Raw genomic sequence first — 27789 nt, 5'->3', positions numbered from 1 at the left:
CTTTACAGATTGATGGTGCTGGACTTGCAACCTGCATTGAACTGTGTGTGAAAGCATTGCGCTTGGAATCCAGTGAAAATACAGATGTCAAGATATCTATTTGCAAGACTATCTCCTGCTTGCTTCCAGATGATTTGGAGGTTAAACGTGCTTGTCAGCTGAGTGAATTTCTTCTCGAACCCACTGTGGATGCATATTATGCTGTTGAAATGCTATATAATCAGCCTGACCAGAAGTATGATGAAGAGAATCTTCCAATACCAAATTCTTTGCGCTGTGAGCTCTTACTTGTACTGAAAACTCAGTGGCCTTTTGATCCAGAATTCTGGGACTGGAAAACTCTCAAGCGTCAGTGTCTGGCACTTATGGGAGAGGAGGCATCCATTGTGTCATCAATAGACGAACTAAACGATAGTGAAGTTTATGAAAAGGTTGAGGATTGCCAAGAAGAGACTAAAGAAACTTCTGTGAATGGGCTTGCTGGCACTTTTGATGAGGCTACAAGCCTTCTTAAGGGTATCAGAGATGAAAAGCAGAAAAAGAGAGAAATTAAAAAACTCAGAGAGAGGGGGTTCATATCAGCTAGATTTAGGAACTGGCAAGCTTATATGCAGTATTGCGTGTTATGTGACAAAGAATTCCTAGGTCACAGAATAGTTAGGCATGCACAAAAACATTATAAAGATGGAATTTACAGTTGCCCTATTTGTGCCCAAAATTTTAATTCTAAAGAAAACTTTGTTCCCCATGTAACTTTGCATGTTAAAAAATCCAGCAAAGAGAGATTGGCTGCTATGAAACCACTGAGAAGACTGGGAAGACCTCCTAAAATAGCAACTGCCAATGAGAATCAGAAAACTGATTCTGTATCCAAACAGGAGCAGCGACCCATTAAGAAGAACAGTCTCTATTCAACAGACTTCATTGTGTTTAATGATAACGATGGCTCAGACGATGAGAACGATGACAAAGATAAACCTTACATACCAGAGATAGTGCCAGTTCAAAAGCCACTCCCTGTTAATGAATTCACCTGCCCTGTAACATTTTGTAAAAAAGGCTTTAAATATTTTAAAAATCTAATAGCACATGCAAAGGGGCATAAAGATAATGAAGAAGCTAAGCGTTTTCTTGAAATGCAAAGCAAAAAAGTGATTTGCCAGTACTGTAGACGACATTTCGTAAGTGTTACTCACCTGAATGATCATTTACAAATGCACTGTGGCAGCAAGCCTTATATCTGCATACAGATGAAATGTAAGGCTGGTTTTAACAGTTATGCTGAGCTGCTGACACATAGGAAAGAGCATCAAGTCTTCAGAGCCAAGTGTATGTTTCCTAAATGTGGCAGAGTGTTTTCCGAAGCCTATTTACTCTATGATCACGAAGCACAACACTATAATACGTATACCTGCAAAGTCACAGGCTGTGGAAAGGTATACCGTTCTCAGAACGAACTGGAAAAGCATGTTGAGGATCACAACAAGCAGCCTGAAAAAGCGCAACAGCCTGAAAGCCAGACTAATCAGCCTGCTCTTAGTCAACCTTCTAAAGCTAATGAAAATACCGATGGAGTTGCTGTTAAAGAGGAATTGACATCTCCTCTGGCTGACAACCGAAGTAGTTTTACTGAAGGAGAAAATGTTGTCTGGAATCAAATCAAAGCAGAACCAGTAGGGAATGAAAGTGTAAACACATCAGCGAGTATACTGCGGCAAAGCGATTCCTTGCCTAATGCTGGTTCGGAGCAGTCTCCTATGAGTTCAGTGAAGACAGAAGTGGCAATTCCAGCAAGCAGCATTAAGGTGCCTGCTGTTAACCAGAAGATCCGAGATAACTTTGTAAAAAGAGGTAAATTGGCTGCTACTGCCAGTAAAGTAGATACCACTAAACCTGCAGCCCAGCAGTTGTGCTCATCGGTTGACTCTTGTCTTCCAGTTTTCCAAGAGAGAAAGGAAGAAGACTCTCTCAGTCAAACTCAGAATGTTCAAAATATTTCTGTGACCTCAGACACACTAAAACCGGAAGCCCTTGAATCAAAAAGCTTAGAAAGACAAGTGAGCATTGTTAATCCATTCAGCATGCAGAATCAGGCAGGATATCGAAACAGTGTACCCATTTCCAAACTTGAAATTGAAGACAGTATTAAGGCTGCAGCTAATCTATATAACCTGCCTTTAAAAACTTTAGAAAGTATTACGTTTATTCCTTCGCAGCCTAACATAAATAGCTCTTTAGTTCCAGCTGTGTCACCAGCAGCCCCAACTCAGAAATTTAATTGTCAGGTTGAGGGGTGTACTCGAACGTACAACTCGTCACAGAGCATTGGCAAACATATGAAGGCAGCACACCCCGATCAATATGCTGCTTTTAAAATGCAGCGTAAAAATAAGAAACCACGAAAATCCAGCAATCTGCAAAATGTGCCGAATGATGGGAAGATTGTGTATCTTATGCCGTCGCAAGTGGGCAATCCCAGTGGTGCTGCTTTTACTGCACAGAACAAACCTAATTTGAATCCTACCTGTTCCAGTCAAGTGCAACATGTCTCAAGTACGCTTTTCCCCACCCACCTAGAAAATTTGGCCAGTCCTATGTTGCCTATAGTTGAAAGTGTCATAAATCCAAGTTTGTCTACTCGTATTAAAAGTGAGCCTGAGAGTGTTTTATGTTCACAAATGGAAAATTTGTCTGGTGCAACCTTACCTTCGCAGTTGGACGATCTGGCAAAAACGGTCATGCCTCTGAATATTGATGGTGGTTCAGATCCTTTTCTTCCTTTGCCTGCAGAAAACGGTCCAATGTCTCTCTTTCCTTCATCAGCAGAGAATCCTCCAAATTCAGTCTTCTCACAACTGGAAAATAACACAAATAACTTTTCATCACAACTGGAAGGAAACACTAGTTCTGCTTTCCCAAAAGAGGAGACTGTTGATCAAATATTTCCCTCACGATTGAGTAATGAAAATAACTTCAGTGAAACTAGTTCTCAACATCCAGCTTCAGAAAAGGTGAAAAAAGATCGTGGCCGGGGCCCGAATGGGAAAGAAAGGAAGCCAAAACATAACAAGCGGGCAAAGTGGCCAGCAATAATTAGGGATGGCAAATTTATCTGTAGCAGGTGTTTCAGAGTTTTCACTAATCCTAGATCACTTGGTGGTCACTTATCTAAGAGGTCTTATTGTAAGCCTCTTGAAGGATCAGAAATTTCTCCAGAAGCTCTGCAGGCTAATGGACAGTCTTTGCTTGCCAGTATGATTCTTTCCTCAAATTCATTAAACTTGCAGCAACCCCAGGAGTCTGCCTTCAGTCCAGAGACATGTTTTAAAGATCCGTCATTCCTCCAGTTACTTGCAGCTGAAAATCGTTCCACAGCCTTACTGCAGACTATGTTTCCACGGGCCAATGTGACTAACTTTAGTACCGGTGGGAATGAGGAAGGAAATCAAATTATAAAACAAGCCTTGGAAACTGCAGGCATCCCGAGTACCTTTGATAACACAGAAGTACTTCCACACGTAGTTACAACAAGTTGCGTCACTGGTACGACTCAGATAAATGCAGCTGTTCTCCCCAACTCAACTACGTCCCCTCTGCTGCAGACAGTCTGTAACCCCAGTACCCTGCTAACAGACCAAAACAGGACCCTCAATGCCAAAATTCTTCCAATAAACGAATGCAAGAGTTTGCCTGTTTTTGCAACAGAAGACTTAATGCTAAAGACTATTGAAAATGGCTTATGTCCTAGCTCGTTTTCTAATACTGTTGCAGCAACACAAAACTTTGCAGGGAACAGTTCACGAGTTTCAGTTATAAGTAGTCCCCAGAATTCAGGATCAAGCAACTTGAATAAGAAGGGAACCAGCGCTTCAAAGAGGAAGAGAAAAGCAACTACGCCCTTGCTTGTGCCCAATACATCGCAGAAAGTAGCAGTAAATAATACAACAACGATGGGACTTCTCACCAAAAGCACCGAAGGAAATGTGCAAATACAGGGAGAAAGGTTTCAGTCCAACTTGCTGGCAAATTGTGGCTCTCAAGCGGTGGTGGAAAATCTCACGCAGAAACTCAATAATGTTGACAATCAGTTATTCATGACCAGTATCAAAGAGAACTTCAAAACAAATCTCGAGGCTCATACAATGCTACCCTCTTTAACAGTAAAAACTGAAAATGGGGATTCCCAAATGATGGCTGTAAATTCCTGTGTGCAAGCAAATTCAGAGGAACAGATTTCAGAAGACAATGTTATGCAGAACTTTGAAAAAACCCTGGAAATAATTAAAACTGCTATGAATTCACAGATACTTGAGGTGAAAACTGAAATTCAGGATACTGTTGCTGCTTCAGGACAGAACTCACAAGTAAATAATGCACAGGCTTCTTTGGGAAATTCTGCACATAGTGTAAAACTACCCACTCCCGCACAGTTTGCCGTGCACGTGGGGAATGTCACTGCTGCAAAGAGTGGCTCTGCTCAGACTGAGACATCTCAAAAGGATGATACTCAAATATTGGAAATTTTGGAGGGCTTGCAAAAACTGAAACTAGAAAATGATTCACCCATTCAGGTGTCTGAGACTGTTTCCCAGTGCCCTCCAGCAGATACGCTAGCACCAGCAGTTCCTGTTGTATCAACTGAAAATAAACCCCTCATCCAGATATCTTCAGAGGCAAGTAACATTCAGTTTAGTGATAAAGTTAATAAGCCTTTTGTATGTCAGGATCCAGGCTGCAATTATAGTGCTATGACAAAAGACGCATTATTTAAACACTATGGCAAGGTTCATCAGTACACTGCAGAAATGATACTAGAAATTAAGAAACATCAACTGAAGTATGCCCCATTCAAATGTGTTGTAGCTACCTGTCCAAAAACATTCACAAGAAACTCTAATCTCCGAGCACACTGTCAGCTTGTACATCATTTTACAACAGAGGAGATGGTAAAATTAAAAATTAAAAGGCCTTATGGCAGAAGATCTCAAAATGAAACTGTAAACACAGCCCCACGACCTGTTGAAATAAAAACTTTGCAGACACTAATAATAGAAAACAAAACTGCAGCTCCATTGGTCAAAGAAGCTCAGATAAAGGAAGTTGTAGATCCTGTAAAAGTCTTGGAAAAACTTCTACCAGAAAATAATATTCCTGAAAGACTGGAAAAACCTCCCCAAGTGATTTCTGTTCCACCGGAGCAGCATAACGCAGCCTCTTTCGGTAGTACGCAGGCACAACCCAAAGTACGCAAGGTTAGGAGGTACAGGAAGGAAAAAGAGGAGAGAAAACGTAGGAAGCCCGTAACGAAATCTCTGGAGTTTCCCACTAGATACAGCCCTTATAGACCATACCGGTGCGTCCATCAGGGTTGCTTCGCAGCTTTTACGATACAACAAAACCTAATCCTTCATTACCAAGCTGTGCACAAATCAGACCTCCCTGCCTTCTCTGCTGAAGTGGAGGAGGAGAATGAGCCAGGCAAAGAGGAACGCGATGAGGTGGAAACCAAACCTGCTGTCAGAGAGTTCAGGTGTGAGGTGAGTGACTGCTCTCGCATTTTCCAAGAAGTTACCAGCTTGATACAACATTATATGAAGCTTCATGACATGACCCCAGAGCAAATTGGAAACATGAAGTCAGCTCCAGAGGCAGGAAGGTTTTCTTGTGATCAGTCTCAATGTAAGTCTTCATTTACAGCCTATCTTAACTACATTGTACATCTTGAGGCAGATCACGGTATTAAGATAAGGCCAAACAAAGTAGAAGATGACGGCGTATTCAAGTGTGACTGTGAAGGCTGTGACCGTATTTATGCTACTAGGTCTAACCTCTTGAGGCATATTTTTAACAAACATAATGATAAGCATAAAGATCATCTAATAAGACCCCGGAGACTGACGCCAGGTCAGGAAAACATTTCAAGCAAGGCAAATCAGGAGAAACCATTAAAGTCCAAACAGAGAGGACTAAAAAACAGATCGGGAAAAGAAGGTAACAGGCTGTCAGTGAAAACAAAACGAAAGAAAAATGTGAACTTGGAAACCAAAAACTCAAAAGGAATGCAAGTTCAAGAAAATAAGGCTTATTCACTGAAACGCGGCAAGCACGTATTTTCAATAAAGGCTAGAAACGATGCCTTATCGGAATGTACAAGTAGGTTCATAACTCAGTATCCATGTATGATAAAGGGATGTTCTTCCGTAGTTACAAGCGAAAGTAACATAATAAGGCATTACAAATGTCACAAGCTGTCCAAAGCATTTACTTCCCAACACAGAAATCTTCTTATTGTATCTAAAAAGCACTCTGTCTCACAAGTAAAAGAAGCCCCTTGTGAGCAAGAGGAGACTGATAAAAAAAGTGATGTGAAAGAGCCTGAACTGAGTTTGATAGTGAGCAATAATGATTCAAGCACATCTACATTACCGCAAAAGGAAACTGAAAAAGGTGAGAAGGATGAAGTGGACGAACTGACAGAACTATTCATTACTAAACTGATTAACGAGGATTGTTCAAGTGCTGAAAATCAAGCAAAAATCTCTTCCAGTGTAAATAGTGACTTGCAGGAGACCAGCTCCTGCCCGTCAGAAAAGCAAAAATCAAACAACTTAAAAAGAGCAAACAAAGAAAAAAACGTATCTCAGAATAAGAGGAGGAGAGCCGAAAAAACTGAGGAAGTACTGCCTGCTGACGTGAGTAGCATGCACAGGGAGGAAGAGACTGCTGTTGCCATTCAAACGGCTGAAGAGCAACCTGCAGCTTTCGACTGGAGCTCGTTTAAGCCGATGGGTTTTGAAGTGTCATTCCTCAAGTTCCTTGAAGAGTCTGCTGTGAAGCAAAAGAAAAACACCGAAAGAGACTACCACAGCAGCGGAACCAAAAAAGGATCCCATTCGAACTCAAGAAAATCCAACGAGAAGACCTCCGTAGCAAGTAATAATGTCATTTGGTCATGTTCTGAAACTGAAACCCTTGTACCGTTTGCCAACCCATCACGGCTTCCATGTGGTGATAACGTAAAGATAGTTTTAGACAAGACTTTTAAAGACTGCACTGAGCATGTGTTGAAGCAACTTCAGGAAATGAAACCTATCGTCAGTTTGAGAAAGCTCGAAGGACGTTGGGAGGATAATCCAGAGGTTACAGCTGCAAAAGTAATTGTTATGGGTACCGAGGAAGGGGAGTCAAAATACTGAAAACGTAATGTGTTTAACCGTGACCTGTAATAAAATTTATTTTGAATAGGAAGCCATCAAGCATGCTAGTAACTGTGGAGCTCTTTTATTTTGAAGTGATTTAATCTAGCAAAAAACATGACATGAGTCATGTAAATGTCTTATTTGTTTTTATCCCTATGGGACTTGAAGAACAGAGTAATTGCTTCAGTTTTGTAAATACTTGATCAAAACCTCAACTTTCTATCAAGATTGTCCTTTCCATGAACTAAATCTTTGTGAGTTGTCTGTGATTGGTATCTTTCACCAGGTCACTGCTCATGTATAACAGTACTCTTTATTTGTAGATACATTTTTTTTTTGTATATATTTATTATTGTAAATCATTTGCTGCCACCAGCAGTCTGTAAGTCTAAACTATTAAATGACACATTTATATTCGGAATTTTAATTTGTAACTAAGTGAGCAAGTTTTTAAAACTGTCCTTTAATCATTTTAAATTAAGAACTTTTGAACTAAAACTAGTTAAGTCTGCCATATCCAGTTTATTTTGCATAAAGCATTTATTTACAGGAGAGGAGCTGGATAAGATCACATTTCATAGGTTAAACGTACTGACACACTCTCATTTTTGTAGATTTTAACATCCAGTATCTATGGATGATATTCATATGTAGTTAACTCATAAATATAATAGTTTTCTTATAGCTACATTTTTCATTGCTTTTAATTGGATACAAAGCATTTATGATTCCATAATAAAAATGGAAATGTGAATAAAAATAGTTTGCTACATTGGAGATTTAAAACAATATTTGGTATTAAAGAATCCGTTGTGAATGTGATAGAAAATTAGTAGTGTGGAGCAGTGTATATATTTGAGGTGGTGATTTGTGAAGTAGCCCAGTATTGCCTTAAATAAAATCACATTTCATTTCTTGTTTTATACATGTGATCTTATAAAGGTTATTTTTGTTTCTGTAACTTAGATTGGTGTATAGTTTAATTTTTGTTAAAAAAAAACAAAACAAAAAAACTTCAGAAACCGTTTTTGTAAATAGTGGGTTTATAAAACAGATGGTTTATTTTGATAATACCAATTTGGTATCTATCTATAAAATACATGAGTCCTTATGCCATACCATTAAAAACTGAATAAACAAGGCACTTTCTGAAAGGGAAGTGAGATTGTGATCTTGCAGATAAACTCGGTGGTTGTGCTCTGTTGATGGCACAGGCTCCATCCGCGCTCTTCTGCCTCTTGCTGACTGTACCTGGCAGCACTCTCACCACCTCTCTCTTTTCCACACTGGAACGAGCCTCAGAAGCGGTGCCACTTGTAGTGCCCGGGATTGGAGCAATTTCTCTGTATGCTGCTAACCAAAACGACAGGTATCCAGTTTGTTGAGTAACCAAAAGCGTGAATGCGTTGGTGGGAGCTGTCAGTACCCAGGAATCTTCAGTGTTGGTTTTCATGCGTGATTATGCTTAACTCGGATGGGACAAGCCAGCTGGATTGTGTGGTACCAAAAATTTTTCTTGGATTATTCTCATTACTGGATGTGACCTACCTTCAGTAATATAAAATAGTCTTTATCTTGGGAGAGATTGGCTTGATTTTTTTTTTTTCTATAAACTTGTCTTGCCATGTAAAGCTTTGCATTAAATGCTACACTTGATTGCTCTTAAGCTATTCACCTGGAATCTTTGACAGTTTACTTGAATATCAATGCAGAGGGCACATTCCTACAACCAAATGAAGTGACTTGTTGTGCGAGTGAGGATTATGTATGAAAAAGCGGAAAGGCAACAGCATTTCAACTTGGGCATAGCCCTTGGTTTGCTATCTGGTGCTAAATTGCATACCTTCTCAGAAAGCCCATGCTTCCATTTGAACAGAGCCCGTTCACTCCTCTTGCTTTCGATCCCTCCCGAGTGACTGAACTGATAATTCTGCCAAGTTAGTAAATCAAAGTTGTGGTCTGAGAATGATAAAACTGAAACAAATCCTTGCGTTTTAACTCTAGGAGAAATCATTATAATCGTTGCATTGATTATGCATGATGCCACGTTCTACCTACCAGAGGCCATGTGGTCTCCCTGGATGGAGTTGCTGTTGGATGCCAGCCACAGTGATTGTAGAGATCTTCTGCAGGGGAGAAGAGGGCAGAGAACCTCCTCTGGAGAGGATCCACAAAGCTTGCCTGAAATCTCTTGTTTTCAGATGTACCTAACCACTGCAGTCACTGTTGACAGACCTCACAACTGTTAAATTTTAGAAGAATTTTGTGTTGTGTAAGTTAAATAGTTTCAACATTGACATTCCTGATGATAGATACCATATCATTTGCAGTTTTTAGACTGAGAATAGCATACAACTATTTAGCTACACAGTGCTATACTAGAATGCTAATTAAAAGAGGAAAAAAAAAAAAAGGAAAAAAAATTCCAATGTCATAAATATCCAGGAAGTAATTTCTGGTTTGGATCTGAATGTGGGGTCTGAATTTCTGAGAATGAAATTTTTAATATTGTCTCATTCTTACCCCAATTAATCCAATTAAAGTGAGTGCTGTACCAATATAGTCAGTGCCCTCTGGGGCACACTCTCTTCTAGGTGGGTACTGACAGCCTGTCCAACAGGTAAGCTAGTATGGTATTATTTTCCTTTTCAAAAAAAGTATTTTAAACTTAAAGGAGGGGACTGAAGGCAGGGTCTGATTTAAGATGTCATGGACTGCAGGGGGCACTGTGGTTTGGTAAAGCCACCTACAGAAGTTCCTGAGGAAATAAATCTGGTATTTGCGTTTAGATACTTTACCTTGAGCAATGTGTAAAACCTCCTGCTATAGCTGCAGTAACACGCCTGAACTGACAGCTCCTCCGGAGCCTGGAGCCATACCCCTGCCCTTGGGGCTGCCGGGCGGAATGGGGCTCCAGGGTGACTGAGCCCAGCTCTACCAGCACCACCTCAGCCCGCGGGGTGCCCCAGCACCCATGGGTGCTGCTGGGCCCTGCCCCGCCGCCCGGTCCCGCTCCGTCTTCTCCCCTCTTCCTTTCTTCTTTCTCCTCCTCTGTGTCTCTTGTCTTCCAGGCACGTCACCCTTGAACTGTGGTGCATTTGAGCAAGGACACTTTCTTTTAAACCTCTAGTCACCATCGGGAACGCGCTGACTAAAACGGCAGTTGTTGCTGATGGGGAAGCGACCAAATCGAGGAGTCTGGATGCAGAGTATGGACTATTTTGTGATTGAAAGATATCTTTAAACCGGCAGTCAGCCTCTCTTGTAGTTAACTATGTTTATGAAGAAATCTTACGTTGTCTGAGCCCTAATTCAGTGTAAATAAGAGCAGTGGGTTTGTCCTCGCGTGTTTTAGGGTGGCTGTTCTCAGCAGGATGGGGGGGACTGTTGGTCCTAGAGCGTTCTGCTGGGATGTCCTGCCTGTGGCTGTTGGATGGTGAGGGAGCGATGCTTGTGAAAGTAACACTGAAAACAGTCCGTGGTCCGGGTGAGGAAAAGTAGTTGGCTATATTCTTGCAATTAGTTTCCGTGCCAAAGAATTAGTTGGTTGGGGCTCCCACCTGCACAGGCGGGGACACCCTGCCCTGAGGTTTAGGCGCCCCGGGCTGGAGGAGCTCCTGCTCGTGCTCTGCTCACCCCTGGCTGGAGCCTTGGTGTGGAGAAGATGATCCTATTGAAAGGGTGGGAAACAGGGCCGGGGTACTGGAGATGGGAATAGAGGGAAGAAACCATCAGCAAAGAGGGAAATATTTTTTCCTGTGACTTTTTTCAATCCTCATCTGTCACAAGGCAAGGAGGTTACCTGGGTTTTAAAGAAAATGAGGATCTGTGTAAGACTTGGATCTTCTAATGTTTGCAGAGATGTTCTGAAATATGAATGAGGTAAATATTTTTGTATGAATGCACGTGGAGTGATCATGTTATTTCTCCATTACAGTATGGGCTCAGATCAGCTTCCTACCAATTGCTATGTGCTTGAGGAGACTGTACTTTTACACTTGAAAAAACGTAGCACTTGAAATGTTTTCAATTTTGCCTGTTTGAGTGACTTGGAAGTTGAATACACAAAAAAGCCCTTAAACCTTTAGTTTAGGGACCGAGCCTACGAACTCATTTGAACCAAAAATGTAAGAGCAAATTACTTCAGGGATGGGTGGATGAGTGAAACTCAAACTGGAGGACAAAGGAGTATAAAGGCAGGGAAGGGGCTGTGGAAGAAAAGGAGCCAGTAAAAGACCAAATGCTGGCCAAGAGCAAGGGTTCAGAAAGTAGGTGAGTTTGTTTCTGTTCTCTCAGGTTAAGTAAAATCTGATGGAGCTGCCTTGTGTGATGTTCATTTCCTTTTCATTAGTGGCTCCGTCAAACACTAATTTTGCAGCATGTGATGTAAGAGCCGCTTGGTGGTTTGCTACGAGTGAGTTGGGGTTACACAGAGTTGGTCCATAATAATTTTTCAGAGTATTTCTCATGTAAGGTACTGGCTTTGTCAAAACTGAAGTATCCTTTGAGACTTGAAACCTGTTGATTTTAGAATTTATTTATCATTTTGTGGCTGTTGAAGATAGAATTAGAAATAAAACCTTGAATATACATTCCAAAGAATTAAAGTTCTTATTTCACAGGCAAATTTTTGGTCTAAGCGGGAAGCTCTGACCAGCCATAGAGCTTTAGGGGGTGCTCTAAAACCCTTCAAGCCCTGACTTAATATACTTTTTTATTAGAGAGCAGCTAATGCACAAATTTAATCAGAAATCTGTGTTGGCTAAACTGTGTTTGCTTCTCTTCATTTTCTCTCAAATAAACCTTGCTTTAAAAAAAATAAATACTTTTTCATTAATGTGCTGTCTTAAAATCTGTCCTCAGTAATTAAAAAACAGTCATTTTGGAAGCATTTTATATTTTGATAGTGTTGCCCTTTGTGGCGGTATGCTCCCCCCCTCCCCCAGCCGGACCTGTATTTCCCATAACCCTGCTCAAGCGATAACCACCAGCAGCGATCGGAGTGGATGTGTCTGGTCGTGACGGCTGCATCTGGCTCAGAGTGGATTCGGGGAAGACAAGACAACACCACAACAGCCAAGGGCTAATTTGAACAATGTGCCCACCTAACCACAGGGCTGGTCGATGTCCAACTCAAGCCAAATTTGGAAGAAACTAACACCTGTAGTCAGTATGTAAATAAGACTATGAGTCAATTATCTTATTCCATAAATAGTGGACAGCCCAGGGCCTGTTGAGCTCTCCTGCATGGCAGGATCTCCCCTTGAGTAGGGATGCCTCCCAGGGTTACTCCTCGAGGCTGAGAGATTCCTTGCCGCAACAGATTCTCAGTAAGTGATTAATGGCATGCTAAACTTTGAAATCTTAGCTAGGTGAGGTAAAGGATTGATTGCATGTACATAATCCTTTAGACATAAACCATTGACCAAGTCTGGGTCTAGGAGTGGATCCAGCTGCACCTAGACTCCCCTCTGAGAAGGAGTTCAGAACGCAAGGGGCTCCTTTCTGAACCTCCTGACTCAACGGGAGGGTCTCCCTGACAGTTTTGTCTGACCCTGTCCACTATGCAGTAAATACTCAAGTGAACCCTGCCATCGAATCTTGTTAAACCACTGCCGCATTTACTATCAAACTTGGTTAAATCACTGTTTTATATCAATAAACATATTGCTACTTCTCTCTTACAAGTGAAGTGCATCACTCCGTCCATGACACCCTTGTCTTAAAAAATGATGCATTAAGGTATGAAAGGGCCAAGATAATTTGGGGGTTTGTTCTCAATTACTCAGACTGTGGCAGTCACAGTTACACAGGGCTGATGGGCAATGGTTTTGCTTCATGCATTCCTTGGTGGGTTTTGTTCAGTAGCTGCCAAAGAGTTTCTAACTGCATTTCTGTCATGAGCCGCATTCTGTGTATGTAATTTAATAGAAAATATTCTGAATTGTGTAAAGCGCGTTGTCTCGATACACACACAGATTTAGCGTCAATCCAGATGTAAAACTTTAACCGGCCACAAGCTGGCAAGCTACTATCTGAGGGACTGCTGTGCTGTGAAGTTCAGCAGCAGCAAGTGTATTTTCACCTTTTATAAAGGCAAGCTTATTTTGGCAAAAAAGGTTGAAAATCACAGCCAAAGGCACATAGTTTATTCATTAGTTCTTAAAAGTTAATTCTGTAACTGCTACCCCAGTACTCATAAAAGTAATGCTTTGTAACCAAAGCTGGGGTTTTTTGGAGTGAAAAAAATACTTAACATGCTTTTGCTACTGTTTCCTCTTCTTTATCCTAGCACAAACAATAACATTGGTTGAACATTCAGGCAGCAATAACAGTTAACATGCTTTTGCTACTGTTTTCTCCTCTTTATCCTGGCATGAACAAAAAAATTGGTTCAGCGTTCAGGCAGCTCCACTTATTGCAGGTCGTGTTTTTCCTTAAATGTTGTATTTTGATCAGGCTCAGTACTGATACATGTCCTAAGTTCTTTCATCCCAGCAATGGAAAGAGAACACTTCCCTGAAATAAGTCTTTTTAGGCTCTAATTTCTATTGTCTCAGAAGTCTAGGTTCAACAGAAGACATGTCTTGACTAATTTCTGTCCCTTTCCTGTTAGCCCAAGCAACACACATAACAAAGAGCAGAGGTGTGTGGTGTTTAAGTAATACTTCTGAAATTTGGGCGGAGGGAATAGGTGATCCTTTTTTACTTTGTTCCTATGAGAGGCTTTTTGTATTTCTAGATTTTACATGTTCTTCTATGGCAGAGAAATCTACTGAAGGAGCAGCAGTATTCTCAGCCTTACTAAAGGGACTGGATTCCAGGGTACTGAATACTAGGACTACTGGCTACTACAATTGCCATATTGTGCGGTCTACGTTCCTCTCAGATCCTAGGGAACTGGGAATGATCTTTTCCCTTAAATGCCACAGCCACAGAACAGAAGAAAAGTCTAATGACTCAGGGCCTGCTTGGTGCCAGTGACCAGGAGTTAACTCTGTACTCTGGTATGTGCTGCCTGCACAAGTTTGAGCCAAGTACCTTTTCTTACAGGATGCGTTCTGATGATAAATACCCTAAAAACTGTAAAGGGCTCAAATACCTCCAGAAGGAGGTGCTCCATAAATAGCTAAATAACCAGGTCTGTCTTTATCACCATGGGCCAAACTAGGTATGTCTATCTCTTCTTATTTTTTTCTTTTTTGAGATGTTTTACAGTAGGCCAGTGGAATGGGCTTGTGACCGTCCAGCTCACTTCAAGACACCAGCAGCCACTGTATGCCAGTTCTTCCTGATTGCTATTTCAACAGTTACCAGATCCACCCCCCTGACAGATGCTGTACATCCCCTTACCATTCTGTGTCTTAACCAATCCCAGGTTCTTCCAACTCTGCATATAAAAAGCCTCTTCTTTTGCTTGTACCAAAGCAATTCTGTGTAATATTCAAAACACAACTGTTTGAGCAATTGTTTCAGCATGATTTATCGTGTCTGTGTTTATATTAAAACTTCATGGAATTTTCAGACTTCTACACCTCGTTGCAACCTGAAAAGATCTAGATGATTCTATGTATGACATACATAATGCAACTCAATTTATCCACTCAAGTAAGGGGGAACTAATAGAGAAAAAGTATTTCCTACATAACTATCCTTTCAGTTCTGTAAAGCACTGATTGGAAAAGCAATTCATCAAATACAGCTTGTGTAATGGGAAGGTGGTCTGTAGCCTTCTTTTAAGTCAAGAGGGAACTTTTTTCACATTTGTCTTGTATATGCAGAGGCAAGGATGGGCAGCTGTTGTGGAACCGTCCTGCAGCTGCTGGTCTGTTGTGACCAATGATTCCTGATTTGTGGCAATCACTTTTTGAGCCTTGACATTTCTTGATGTACCTCTTCAGATAACATTTTATGGAGTATTTGAAAATGAGATAACTCAATTCACTTAGATTTAATACAATGCATAGGCATGAAGTTGCCACCAGAAAATAGAGGAAAATCATCTTCTCTGTGGGTTTGGAAATAAAGCAGTCTACGGTATTGGGACATGGTCTTATGTCACATTTCACAAGACGTGGTACTTTGAATCCATTGTACAATTTATAAAACAGAACAAGAAAAACTATTTCTAACCCCATTTTTAAAGTAAGGCTGATAAGGTAAGTGCACAGCAATCCACCATCTATCTCTCCTGGACTTTTATAAAGTTTCTGGTTGTGGTGTTTCTCTCTCTTCTCTCGGTAAGCAACATGAAAAACAACCAAGAGTGAAGGGGTGGAGACCATGATTAATTGCAAAGCCCAAAGACTGATGTGGGAGACAGGGAAAAAATGGTCGAAGCAGACATTTTCACAACCAGGCTGCTTGATATTGCATTCAAATTCATCATGTTCATATTTCCAGATGTTTTCTGCGGCCACAATATAAACCAGTAAGCGGAATATGAACACAACTGCTACCCAAATTCTTCCAATTCCTATTGAATATTTATTCACTCCACTCAGCAGATCACGTAGGAATCCCCAGCTCATTTTTCTCCTGAAGGAAAGAAGGAAATACTGTATCAAAGAAACACAAGATCAGAGAGAATCTTCCTCTTGGGTGAAAAAAATGAGACGTTCATTCAAGGTAAAATATAACCAGTAGCTGAAGCAGTTTAAAATTATTAAGCATTTAAAAAGGAAAACAACAACAACAAACTTAGTTCTGGTAATTTGTACCTTCTGAGGCTATTACACAAAATTTATTTGCTGTTAAAATAGATTTTGTCAGTTAGGCTGAAGCCTAATCATTCTGTTAAGCTGTCCTCTGCAAATAAATGTGGCTGTTCTTCCTGAGGGTCCCCTGAGCGTCGGGTAGATCTTTCTCTGGCAAGTTCAGGCTAGCACTCTGCCACTGAGGTACACTCAACTTAGCCCTGTCAGTTATGCAAATACTAAGCACAGTCAAATCAGATTTCACTTTCAAATTTATGTATAGGAGCCATGTGTCCCATACATAATAAGTTGACTACCAAAATGCAAATTGTTTTCTTTTTGTCTGTGGTCTAACTTCTCAGTAAACTTGTGCAATATTTTAAATCCTGTCCTGTTTAATTGGATTTTGTTTGTTGTATTTCTTATCATGTAAGAAATGCACTAAACTTTACTCCAAAAATGTTTTTATTTTATAATTTCTTTTCTGCACAAGTCTTCCCCTGTCCTAACTCTGGAACACTTCTTTTGGAGGAGCTGCCTAAGAAGCCATGGGCAGCCAGACTCTCCTCAGTGTCAAAAGAAGACCTGAGATAGATAACCACCAAGAGCATACAGTCACCTTCCCATCTGGCCCCACCTCTGAGGTTTGCACAGATCTTGGAGGATACCAAGCTGCTTTGTTTTGTAAGACCAAAAAGCAGATGTATTCCCAGGACAGAAAGGCTGGGACACATGAGGTGGGAAATCTGAGAAGTTTACAGATCTGTGTGTGCTTTTAATGTCCTCATCCCATCTACTGCTCCTGCAAGCTCTGCCTAGCAGGAGAGAATATGTACCCCTTTGTGGCTGCAGTGGCACATGCAAACGTGCATACCCTGCTGCCGTAGCTGCAGTTAGTGGTGACGTATGAGCAGGTTCATCAACTGGCAAGTCTGAGTACGAGTAGTAATCAGGCCACAGCATCACAAAGCTCAACACTGACGGAAAGCTCAGCACTTCTTTTGCTGTCCCTTGATTCTGCAGCCCATCATGACCTCTGCCTATGGCCAGACCTCTGCTGGAAAACAAGGTTATTTGCCTATTTGGGTATTCCTACATTGCTACCATTAGAGCTGGTGACTTACCTGAGGAGCTGAGGGACAGCTGCAGAAATTAATATATTGCTGATTTATACTGGGAAGGATGTTGAAAAAAGATGTTCTCACGAAGAATGTTTACCAAGCTACTCCTTTATGCTGCAGGTAAAAAAGAGTAACAGGAATATCAGTTGGCTTATATCCTACCAGACATGCTTATATGCTTTTAAATATGTTTGGCAGGGTGGTAACTTTGTCATTAAAGAGCTATTTCTGTCCTCCATGTCTGCAATTAGAGCTCAAGCAGAAGTTTAAATCGAGCTCTTCAAGACATCAGCACTAGGGCTTTAATGCTTTCTAGATAAGTAATACACAGTCAATACATCAGTCTCAAAGGAGCTGAATAGCAAAGCATGAAGACACTACTGTGTAATAAAGCACAGGCAAGGAAACAAAACATTCACATGAGCGAGCGTGAATATTAACATGTATGAACACATCTTGTGGATGAGCTGTCCTCTGGAGGAGATTTGAAGGAAAACCTCAAAAGGCCTTTCCTAGGATTTTAAGATGAGCACAAGCACTATAGAAGGGAAGACTGAATTTTATTATTCCATGGAAAATGACTATGGCTGTGAGCGGGCTTTTGCTAATGGCTGTAAGAACTGCACCATCCCTTTCCAATGTAAAAAAGCCTAATGTCACCTATCAATCCATGACTGGAGTTACAGTGGTTCTGAGCCTCCAGCTGAACAAGTCAGGACAGAAAGGAAAGATATGCTGGGTCACCAGCAAGGCACAAAAATCAGTGGGAACCATCACTGGTAGAAATCAGGCCATGGAGATACCTAAATACAGATTGAGAAATTTACCTTGAGTTCCCTTTTCCCGAAGCTGAGCTGCTACTTCCTTACCCAAGCAGCAAGAACAATTAGAAAAGAACAACTTTATACCTTCTTTTGCCAATCCCACATTGAGAAGAAGGATGTGAAGGGGAAAAGAAAGTCCTGCCCAAAGAAAATGGGGATCAAGGAGTTGACTAAAATCTCTAGCAGATCCTGAGCAATGGGCAAATTCCAGCCAGCCAGAAGATAGGATGGATGAAATTCCTACAAATCTAGTTTGAAGGACAGCAACGCATTCTTGTACCTGTATGTCTGGTAGTGAGGCAGCAGGGATTTTACAGAAATAAAGATGGTTCCTGGTCTATGTGCTCTGTTGGTGAGAAACTGAAATTTATTAAAGGACTGCAGGGCAGGTCTTGTGGCTAGTGGTGCTTCTGCAGCCAGAAGTCTGCAGAGTTTTGGTTATATTTTTCCACTTGCAGCCTTCACTTGATGTTGAGAAATGGTTGTATAGGACAACCTTCAGCCACAAGCCTAAAGGGCCACAGACCCTGTTTTGTGGTATTGTTTGGGTTCTAACCAGCACAGCTCCTCTGTTCAAAGGAGCTGCAAATGTGCCTTTAAAAGGTTATGTTTGCTTTATGCACTGCTGTTGCTATAGAAGATTGTGGATGTTAATTGATGCTTTTGTATCCTTTGAAAATACAATTAATTCACTGAAGCATTGCAAAGAACATACAGAATGGAAAAAATAAAATGGACTTCAAAGATAAGGAGTTACTCAACAGGTGAACAAGAGAAAATTGACTTCATGGGACAGCACAGGCACAGGCTGATGAGAGGTTAAGTTACCTGAGGCTGGAGAAGACAAAGACATTATATGGGCTGTATGAAATTCAGGGCAAGGTGAGGATTCAGACAACAAAAAAAAGAGAAATCTTCAAGTAAGCACACAATTGAGCAGTAGGAAAAAGATGACAGTGGTATGAGGTTTTGTAACACTTCTAGAAGTGGCAGTACACATGGAAGCAGATGCCAAGAGTAGTGTCAGGGTAAGACACTTCAGCAAAATTATATTCTGACTAATGTAAGGACAAGAGAGGAAAAAATGTGATCCAAACCCTTGTAGCCAAAGAGAGATTTCAACCTTAGCATTCAGAGGAGGTTCGTTTTTTGCAGAATGAATCAAAGGGAGTCAAGAAGGGAAGCTGGCTAAATAAATTGAGTAGATCATGGAAAATGTAGATGACATCAGTTTGCGTGAAGGTAATGTCCAACGCTGAGGCTAAGAATGAAATGACTCAAAGGTTTAAAAAAGTAACAAAAGGGTCAAAGGAGGATCTATTTGGCACTGTGGACATAAAGACCACAAAAAGACTTAGCCTCTATTGGAAATTACAAAGAAGACACTAGAGAGTCTTAAACAGTAAAAGAAAGATTATTTGCCCCAAGCTCTTAAGAAAAAGTTGAATGGAGCAAGAAGTGAAGAGCAGGGATTTGAAGTTAGATTTACTTCAACCCCCTGCTCCATACACATACACACACGCACACCCCAACTTGGACAAAAGCTGAAGATTAGAGATACGTTGATTTGTTGTACTCATTTCTAGCTGAAGTACTAGGGATAAGCATGAAAACAAGTGCCTGGGCTGCTTCTACTACCAGTCAAGAAATGGAGCAGGTAATCTCTCTTCCTCCTTACATACATCATTTATTCCCTAGATGTGACGGAAACACCCAAAAACAACACCACACACACACTTTGTCCTGCTCACTAGAGACACAACGGACCAGAAGAGCCTCCACACCCCCTGTTTCCCTCAGGCGTGTCATAGAATCATAGAATAGTTTGGTTTGGAAGGGACCTTTAAAGGTCATCTAGTCCAACCCCCCTGCAATGAGCAGGGATATCTTCAACTAGATCAGGTTGTATCAGCAACTTGGTTTTCCCCCTTAAAGCTGCACACATGCTCTGTGGAGTAAACAGAGCAACCTGAATGCACCATTAACTTCTGAGTGTGCTGAATGTAATTTATGGAGTAAAGTGTTTGAATAATGCTATTGTTGTTGAATATATTCATCAAATACCATTTCTGTCATTCAATGAGGTCTACCGAAGGTTGGCTAATATGCATTGAGTAATGCATCCATTGGAAAGCATAGTGCTCAGAGAATTAGTTCACCTAGATTTCAATCGGCTCTGCTATTTTAATTACTTTAAAAGCAGAGAAGGTATCTTTGTGCAGAGGAAAATGGGGAAAAAAAGTAAGAAAATGCAAGAACAAACTGACTAAGTAGAGAGGAAGTGGGGAAAACATCCAAAGTGTTAGGGGCACAAAGAGGGCAGGCAGCTCAGAGAGCAGGCAAATTACAGGAAGAAGACACAGTATTATGGGAAATGGAGATGGAATGCTGAGAAATAAGAGAAAGAACATGAGCCTGGGAATGGTGGATCTATGAATTCTGTACAAGCAAGCTGAATTACCCTCACAGGCTGAGAGATGGAAAAACACTTTCTTTTTCTGATATAAACATTGCTAATGGGAGTATTTTGCTGCACCTACACACCTACAACTTACCCCCCCCCCCTTTTTTTTTCGACAGGAAGAAAGAGAACCGTAAATAGCGGCAAAAATGATAAAGCAGAGAGTAGAAGTAGAAAATCACAGAGGATAATATAGGATCATAAAAAAGCAGAGCTGGTAACAATCTTGGGAGTTCATCCTCTCCATTTTTTTTACAATTTAATCAAAACATCATCGCAGCATTTTTTTTTTTAAACACCAAGGATCATCTCAGTGTTATGAGGAAAAGAAAAAGCATTGGCACAATGGTTTCCATAAACGACTAAACAAATAATGAAGCTTAACTTCAGATGTTCATTTAGTAACTGCATTTTCCCCTTATTTTCTTTGTTTGCTGATATAAGGAAGTGCGCATCCGTTTTATGGTTGCTGAGTCTTTGTTCTTGTTTCATGGACTGGACTACCCACTGCTTCCTTACTGACTACCTGAGGTGTAAGGTCCACAGGCTGAGAAACACTGATTTGCTTCATTCTCTGGCCCTAAGATGGCTTCATTGTACGTATACTGTTCCTGACAGTTCAGTCTGCTCTGAAATTGATGGAAGCTTCAGTAGCCCCCCCATCACACCCCAGCATGGTGCATCTACTCCAGTGCTCTGCTACGGAAGAAGAAGGAGCAGGAAACCCCCTGGGAACACCGAGGTACAGTATAACTCCATTCAAAGTCATCCTATCAAGCTGCACGTGCACCAGCTATTCAAACTGTTGCACATCTGCGATAGGAGCTGAAAAACTATTGCTACAAGTCACTAAACTTGCAATGCCTTTGTTTCTTATTCAACAGTGAGAGTGCCAATGTAAGGTGATCTCCAGGTCCTTATGAAAGAGCCAACAAGAGAAAACAGAGAGGACATAAAAATTAACCTTGCTCCGTTCAGACAACTCATCTCTTATTGTAAAATAAGTAAAGCTGTAACACTAGCATAGTATTGATACTCATTGCTTTTTAAGGCTCTTCAGAAACAAGCCAGGTAAGGCTTGACAACTCATGAGCAAGCACAGCCTTCCTGGTCTGCATGCTAGCCAAGTTGTTCACTTCTGCCACGACCGCTGCTCGTGGTAGTGCAGCAGAGTCCATGTTTCTCAGGATGACATGAGCCAAAGGCTTCCTACCTATTTCATCCTTCAGGTGCTTGCAGTGGAAGTGGAGGCCCCTGAATGGCAGATGTAAACATAGTGGGAATAGCTTGCTCTTCTCTCACAGATGGACAAAAAGTAACCTATAGACACTTTAGACTGAACTTCATTTGTATAAACCCTTCATTAACAACAACCTAGACAGAGAAAACACGTGCTGTGGAGGAGGAGATGTCCACCAGAGAGGTAATGTGGTTTATCCAGCATCACTCAGCACATCAGAGGCAGAGCTAAAAAAAGAGCCATAGTTTCTCATAGCCCCGTCCCTTGCTTTCATCTTCCTTAGCTTACTGAGCCTAACCTCTCACTGTTTCATGTCTATTATTAACTTCTAACTCCTCGGAGCAAGAAATAAGCCCTTTGGTACTTTGGGAGATAAACTTCTGGGTATTGTGATATTAAAAGTAGAATTCCACAATTAAATAGTGCTTAAAATATGCAAGTGGTGTGTAAAAACATCAGCCTAGGTATTTATTAGCCAACAGTAAGGACTACGGTAAGGAAAAGAAAAAACTAGATGGGAGAGAGCTCATCTGTCATTTAGCACTAGACCAGAGCTGGCTGGGTTGGCTTTTACACCTGACGTTGGCAAAGGCTTCTGCAGTGGCTTGGGACAAATCTTCCTTTCTGGGCTTCAGGATCTTGGCTGCCAAACATTCACTTCTCTGAAAATATCAGTTCTAAACTACATCTTCAGTAGGCTTCGTAACCTTAAGCACGCTTGGCATTCTTTCTTATAGCCAGTGGTAGCAAAATCCCATCTTGTTTTGTATTTAGAGAAACCACAAACACCACTTAATAACCCAGCAGCTGCTGAGTGTGATGCTTTGCCAGCTGCTAATTGCTGTGGTCTCTCCTCTGGAGCAATGAATGGGTTTTGAGAGAAGGCAGACACAGTTCGCTGTTCTCTTTGTTACTTTGGTAAACTGTGTAATTAAGAAAAATTAAACTCAGAAGTAGCCAAAATGACTTAATTTCTTTTTTTTCTTAAGTCATGATGTCTGTATTTCACCTACACAACTGCTACTTCATTTCTCATCACCTTCATGCCAAACAGATAACCCATCTCCCCCATGCTCTCCTCATGTAAACAAAAATTCCCTCTGCAGCAAATGATCTTCAATATTAGCAAGTATTCCTGCTCCATTCTGGCTACTGTTGTAATGCTTTAGCCAACTCGTAAAAAAAAAATGAATTGACGAAGTCAAAAGATTTCCACTTGAACAAGTGGTCATCAATGGCCACATTACAGTTTGTACCTCCTTAGCAGTTACAAAGTACTGCAATAGTGCAATGAAAAGAAGATTGTATCTGTGGTTTATGCTGGCTGATAGGACACTTTCACAAGGCTATTATCAAGCCTGTTTGACATTAGAAAAACAACTTCTTATTTGGTAGAACTATATTTTATAACAAGAACCTCTAACTTACCTGTGTCTCAGTGAATGATTACAGCTTGAGCTCAGCTTTCTAGTGGCATTAACAATCAACAATTCATTTCCGAGAAAGGGAGTTACTGCTTTAAGCCTTGAAAATGGAAACTGCTCGTCTCCTAGGTAATATAAACCAAACGAGTGAAACCTGATCATCTCTCCTGGCACACAGTTCAAACCAGAACCATAATGTGTCATGTATCATCAGAAAGATATGAGGAAACTATGGCATTTGTTTAAAGTCGCAGGTTTTATCTGCATCTTTTGAGCGCTTATCGGCATCAGCTCTAGCACTGCACGCTTTGTGCTTTCACATTAGTGACCATGCAACCTGAAGACAGGCATGCTGGGGCGTCCAAAGCAGTGGGCAATGATCAGTGACCCTCTGTGAGACACGTGTAGCCTGTGCACTTGCAAGCCAAGAAGTCACTTGACCACGTCAATCGTGCATGAACACATGCAGAAGACTCACCGCAAAGAGCCTGCCTTTCATATGCCATTCCTACAGGAATGACCTGGAGGATCCGGCTAGCTCCCCATTTCAGGTGCTGCTTCATTACTAACTTTTGTTTCATCCAACTTATGCTCTGTCTTCAATATTAACTTTACTGCAACATCAAAATAGCAAGAAAGGCCTTCATGAAATACTTCTTGACTCTTAGCATCCCTTCATAGTATGGCTTCTACATTTTTTTCAGAAGAACTTTGTCCACGTGAAAAACTTGAAACCGCTGTATGGAATTATGGTAACGTTCTGAAATCATATAACTGACCTAAGAGCCTTAACTCCCACCCTGTTCGTTCTTTGACATTTTACATCAGATTTGTATTTCAGGTTTTCTTGGGCAAGTAAATTGTCCGCTAAAAACAAATATTCTTTTAGGCACATGTTACTGCTAAAAATACATTACACAAATGTTCAGACAGGTCCTTCTATATAATTTTAAGTTACAGTGGTTTTACCAAGTAACTGAAGCCTGTTTTCTGTTATTAAAATGTATTTTGGTTACTGTACATGCTAACCAATTCCCACATTGGACTAGGCAGCTGAACGACTCCCCACCAGAAAGCCCATAACTTTATTTTTAATAACTAAGCAATGGAAGAAGTGTTTATGTCCTGCCTTATGCATCTTATCAAGCATCAATGCTTTGGCAGTCATTTTGACCTGGGATGCGACTATAGTGCTGAGTAACATTACAAAAAAAGCAGAAAGACTGAAGTCCTTGCCTCTTAAATGAATTCTTCATGGTATAATTTATTCACATATAATTTATTTAGCTTAAACTTACTGTGGCTTTTATCTGGGAATTCTATGTGAATGTTCAGTAGTTTTACAGATAGGAGGGTATCTCATAGCCTAACACATGTGCCTGAATCAGGACCTTGGTACTGTCCCCAGAGAAGCTGATGCCTCCAGAGGGTGACTGAAAGTGCCAGAGCTTGGAGCTGGACTGCAGGTAACGCAGAGCCTCCCAGCTGCCTGCTGGAGGGAGCTGCCTGCTAGGCAAGCGCCTTCCTCCTGGTACTGCTGCTGAATGGCTGACAAAAGCCACAGCCAGCTGAATAAGGTTCAGTTCACATCAGTAATTCAAAGGCCAAAATCACTGTAGGAATATTGTGATTACCTGCGGTACTGAGAAAGCTAAAATTTAACCTTAAATCTAAACTTTATTATGGCATTAAAGGCATCTGAGCAATTGTAACTGTCCTATAGAGATGGAGAGGAAAAAAGCCCCAACAGCCCATTTTTTATTAATTGGAACTGCGTGGTTACAGTCCCATCACTTAGATGTCAAAGCTGTTAAGCATCTTTATGACACCCACAGTTATATCCCCATCGTATCTAGTATATAAACGTAGACACTGCCACTCTCTACTGTATTTCGTAACGTGGTGGTATTTATATATTAGCAGACAACTGTAAGGTGCAGAAAATCTGAAGAGCTCCAGATAACAGTGTCAGAGGCCCTTACTACAGAGTTCAGTCTGTTAAACCTGTGAAATTTCTACCCTCCAGAGTCTTCCTAAGAGCTGTGTTCTCTGCCTGAGATCTGAAGGGTGCCTAGACCAGAGGGGGCACCTGCTGAACGATTTTAACTTATCACAGCTTAAGCTGATTGGGAACCCCAGTGTTGCGGGCAGAGGTTAGTCCTGGTCCATGCCCCCACTTCCAACTGCCTTCCCAACTTCATTCCCCTACTTACATCAGACTGTCTCACCCATCCAATTGAAAAATAAACCTTGTTCTTCTTTTTTCTTTTCTGGCAACGTTAGTTTTCAGCTGGAGCAAGAAGCAAAATTGGTGTACTCCAAGGCTGAGCAACTCTGAGTCCTCTTGCACGGAAGGCCACAGCAACCACAAATGAAAACAGGCCTTCCCTTGCCCCCTCCTTTTTAGAGGTGCAGTCTTAGACTAGCTCAAGTTTGTCTTTAAGCCCCACTCTAAGGTATCTGGCTGTGTATTGTAGTGAGCAAATTCAGTGCTGCACATGTTTCTCTGCTCTTCCTTTTTAGTAGAAACTAGCTTTTTCTTTCCAGAGGGGGTGTTTTGGGGTTTAATTCTATTCTGTTCCCAGTCAGAAACAATTTGCCCACTCATTAATGAAAGTAGAACCAAACAAAGTGCCTTTTCCCTTTCATACTGAATTCAGTTTAAAAGATTTATAAGCTTGATCAACTTGAAGAATAACAATTGCTTTTATCTTTGCTGGAAAGCACAGCTGGGCGATTTGTTTGTCTCTCAGAAACACAGCTGGCTAACAAGTGTTATAGGAGACATACACATAATGTTATGAAACACAGAAGATTCACTCTAACAGATTTTAGTTTTTAAAATGCATATTGCCTTAAAACTGTTTGGGATTGTCAGTGGTAGGCTCCCAGCCACTGCATGTTGCTGTCCGAAAACTCTGCTTTCTTTCAATGGGAATGATACAAACGAGCAATAGCAGCTGAAAAGCAAGCAGAAGGGCTCTTGAGACTGACATGAGCTGAGCAACAACCACACAGAAAGCTCTCCATGCCACCTCTGTCTAGCTGGAGATCTGTTTGTTTCTTCTTCTGCATTTATGTCCTTAATATGGCAATACTGTTTCACATGCCTCAGTGCAATAATGGTTCCCCTCACCATTAGCTCTGAGTAAGGTGGAGAAAGTACTTGTAATTCCTAATTTTTGCTCTCCCTTCTCCCCCAGACTTGTTCAGGACCAAGAAAGTCCCAACTGCCAACTCTAATTAAAAGACTGTGAAACTCACAGTGTATAAAACATTGTAAAAATCAGGCAAAACAGGAATGGAAATACACACTACACATTCACGTATGAAAACCCTAACAAACACGTGATGGAAGTTGCCCCTCTCACTACAAGTCATAACAGTGCTGAAGTCTCAATGTTGATACAAAAAGAATTTTTTCTGTCCACAACAGCTCTGTAGCTGTGTCTCTAAAGTAGGGATAAGCATATCGGTAGCTTGAGGCATCCTATCTTTATTTTGAAGACAATGTGAAGCTTTGTTCTTGTGCGGTACTTGAAATAAGCAGGAGCTGTGAGGTGAATCAGCAAAGACACGGAGGCATGCTGCTGCTCCCTGGACTGCATTAGGCTGGCTATCGCATGCTAATGACATCTGCGGGACACAGGATCAGATTTGCTCGGTTCCCTACAGAGGCTCTTCCACAGCTCAAACAATAAGGGGATGCAAGTCTCAAGAAAAGCAGAAACTGCTATTAAGTTCTGAATGGCCACGGCATACAGCACAATACCGAATGCGGAATCCCAAAGGAATTTATTTAAAAGAAAAATAAATCTCAGTAACAGCCTCAGGTTTGGAAAAGGAAGGGGGTTTAGCATGGTTACTTTTCAGGAGAGATACTCAGATATTAACAGGATGGGTGACTCAAAAATACCACAGATGTTTACAATTCTACCCTTTATAGAGTCTCTTCTATAAAAAGATGCCAGACAACTTTACAAGTCCTGATGGACTGGGCATTTCAACATCCTCTTGCGTCAGATGATAGCAACATAATATTCGCATCAGAGATAAAGTAAGACACTTTCCCACAGTCATAAAGCAAAACTAGAAACAGTAAGCAGTCCAAGCTTTTCTTCACTGCAGAATTAATCTGGTTAGTCAGCACCTGCTCGATGTATGCTGAGTACCAGCATTCACGCCAAAACCCAACCCCGTTTCTACGTCCCTCTCTGCTTCTCTTTCTACGCATAAAGCCTTATCCCACAACTCTTCATATGGAGAATATTTTCTCTCCAGCCGATGGTGCTCTTTGTACGGTGTATGATTTCTTCCCCCATCAATGATGTCTGGGACTTACCTGTCCTTTGTAAGGAGGAGAAGAGGTGCTAGAGAACTAGCAGCAATCTAACAATCCTTGCCACCATTATCAGGCAAATGTGTTGTGGCATAAACCCATCCTACCAGGACCTGGAAAAATACTGTCATGACCCTGGCTGACTTTGGGTCAGAAGTTTTATCTGCATGGATGGAGTCAGTTAATGACAGTAGCTGCTGAGAAGAGGTGCACCTGCTGATAAGCGAGTGCATTTCTCAGGGTGGTGACGTAAATGTTTTGCATTCCCATATACAGTGTGTCAATTACTTATGAGCTGTATGCAGAATGTCTCCTACAGTACTATAAAAACTGCCCCTTCCCTCAAGAAAACCAAGCAACCTTCCCAAAAACCAAGGCTCATGCAAAAAACTTGCATCGGCTTCTTTCAATTATACAAACATGAAAACAAACAACAGCAGCAACCTTCACTCAGACATGACTTTCTACTCAATGGTTTCCAAACA

General features: G+C 41.2%; 2 protein-coding genes across 4 annotated transcripts in view; one reads left to right on the top strand and one right to left on the bottom strand.

Moving 5' to 3' along the window:
* The window catches only part of ZNF292 (zinc finger protein 292), a 56492-nt gene extending 47712 nt beyond the window's left edge, over positions 1–8780 (top strand). For both annotated transcript variants that reach the window (XM_052781547.1, XM_052781548.1), the window contains one exon: positions 9–8780. In XM_052781547.1, the coding sequence (XP_052637507.1) occupies positions 9–7196 (7188 nt within the window). In that variant the 3' untranslated portion in view covers positions 7197–8780. The remainder of the gene's footprint in view (positions 1–8) is intronic.
* On the bottom strand, positions 8308–15730 carry GJB7 (gap junction protein beta 7). 2 transcript variants are annotated; one of them, XM_052781563.1, is made up of 2 exons: positions 15037–15730; positions 8308–8444 (listed from the first exon to the last, which is right to left on the bottom strand). In XM_052781563.1, exons 1-2 carry the CDS (start codon positions 15728–15730, stop codon positions 8308–8310), a joined length of 831 nt encoding a protein of 276 aa, XP_052637523.1. The 2 variants fall into 2 exon arrangements, with proteins under 2 accessions (XP_052637523.1, XP_052637524.1); XM_052781564.1 differs by lacking the exon at positions 8308–8444 and having other exon boundaries at positions 14936–15730.
* Between the last annotated feature and the right edge of the window lie 12059 nt (positions 15731–27789).

Source organism: Harpia harpyja, chromosome 3 (genome assembly GCF_026419915.1).
Source record: "Harpia harpyja isolate bHarHar1 chromosome 3, bHarHar1 primary haplotype, whole genome shotgun sequence".
In the NCBI taxonomy this organism is placed as follows: Eukaryota; Metazoa; Chordata; class Aves; order Accipitriformes; family Accipitridae; genus Harpia; species Harpia harpyja.
This window is presented reverse-complemented; position numbering and strand designations above follow the sequence as displayed.

Coding starts and splice junctions, on each gene's coding strand:
- GJB7 (XM_052781563.1), bottom strand. CDS start 15,730: ATGAGCTGGGGATTCCTACGTGATCTGCTGAGTGGAGTGAATAAATAT. Junction 8,445..15,036: donor CCACAAATCAGGAATCATTG/GTCACAACAGAC, acceptor TGCCAGGTACAG/TCAGCAAGAGGCAGAAGAGC.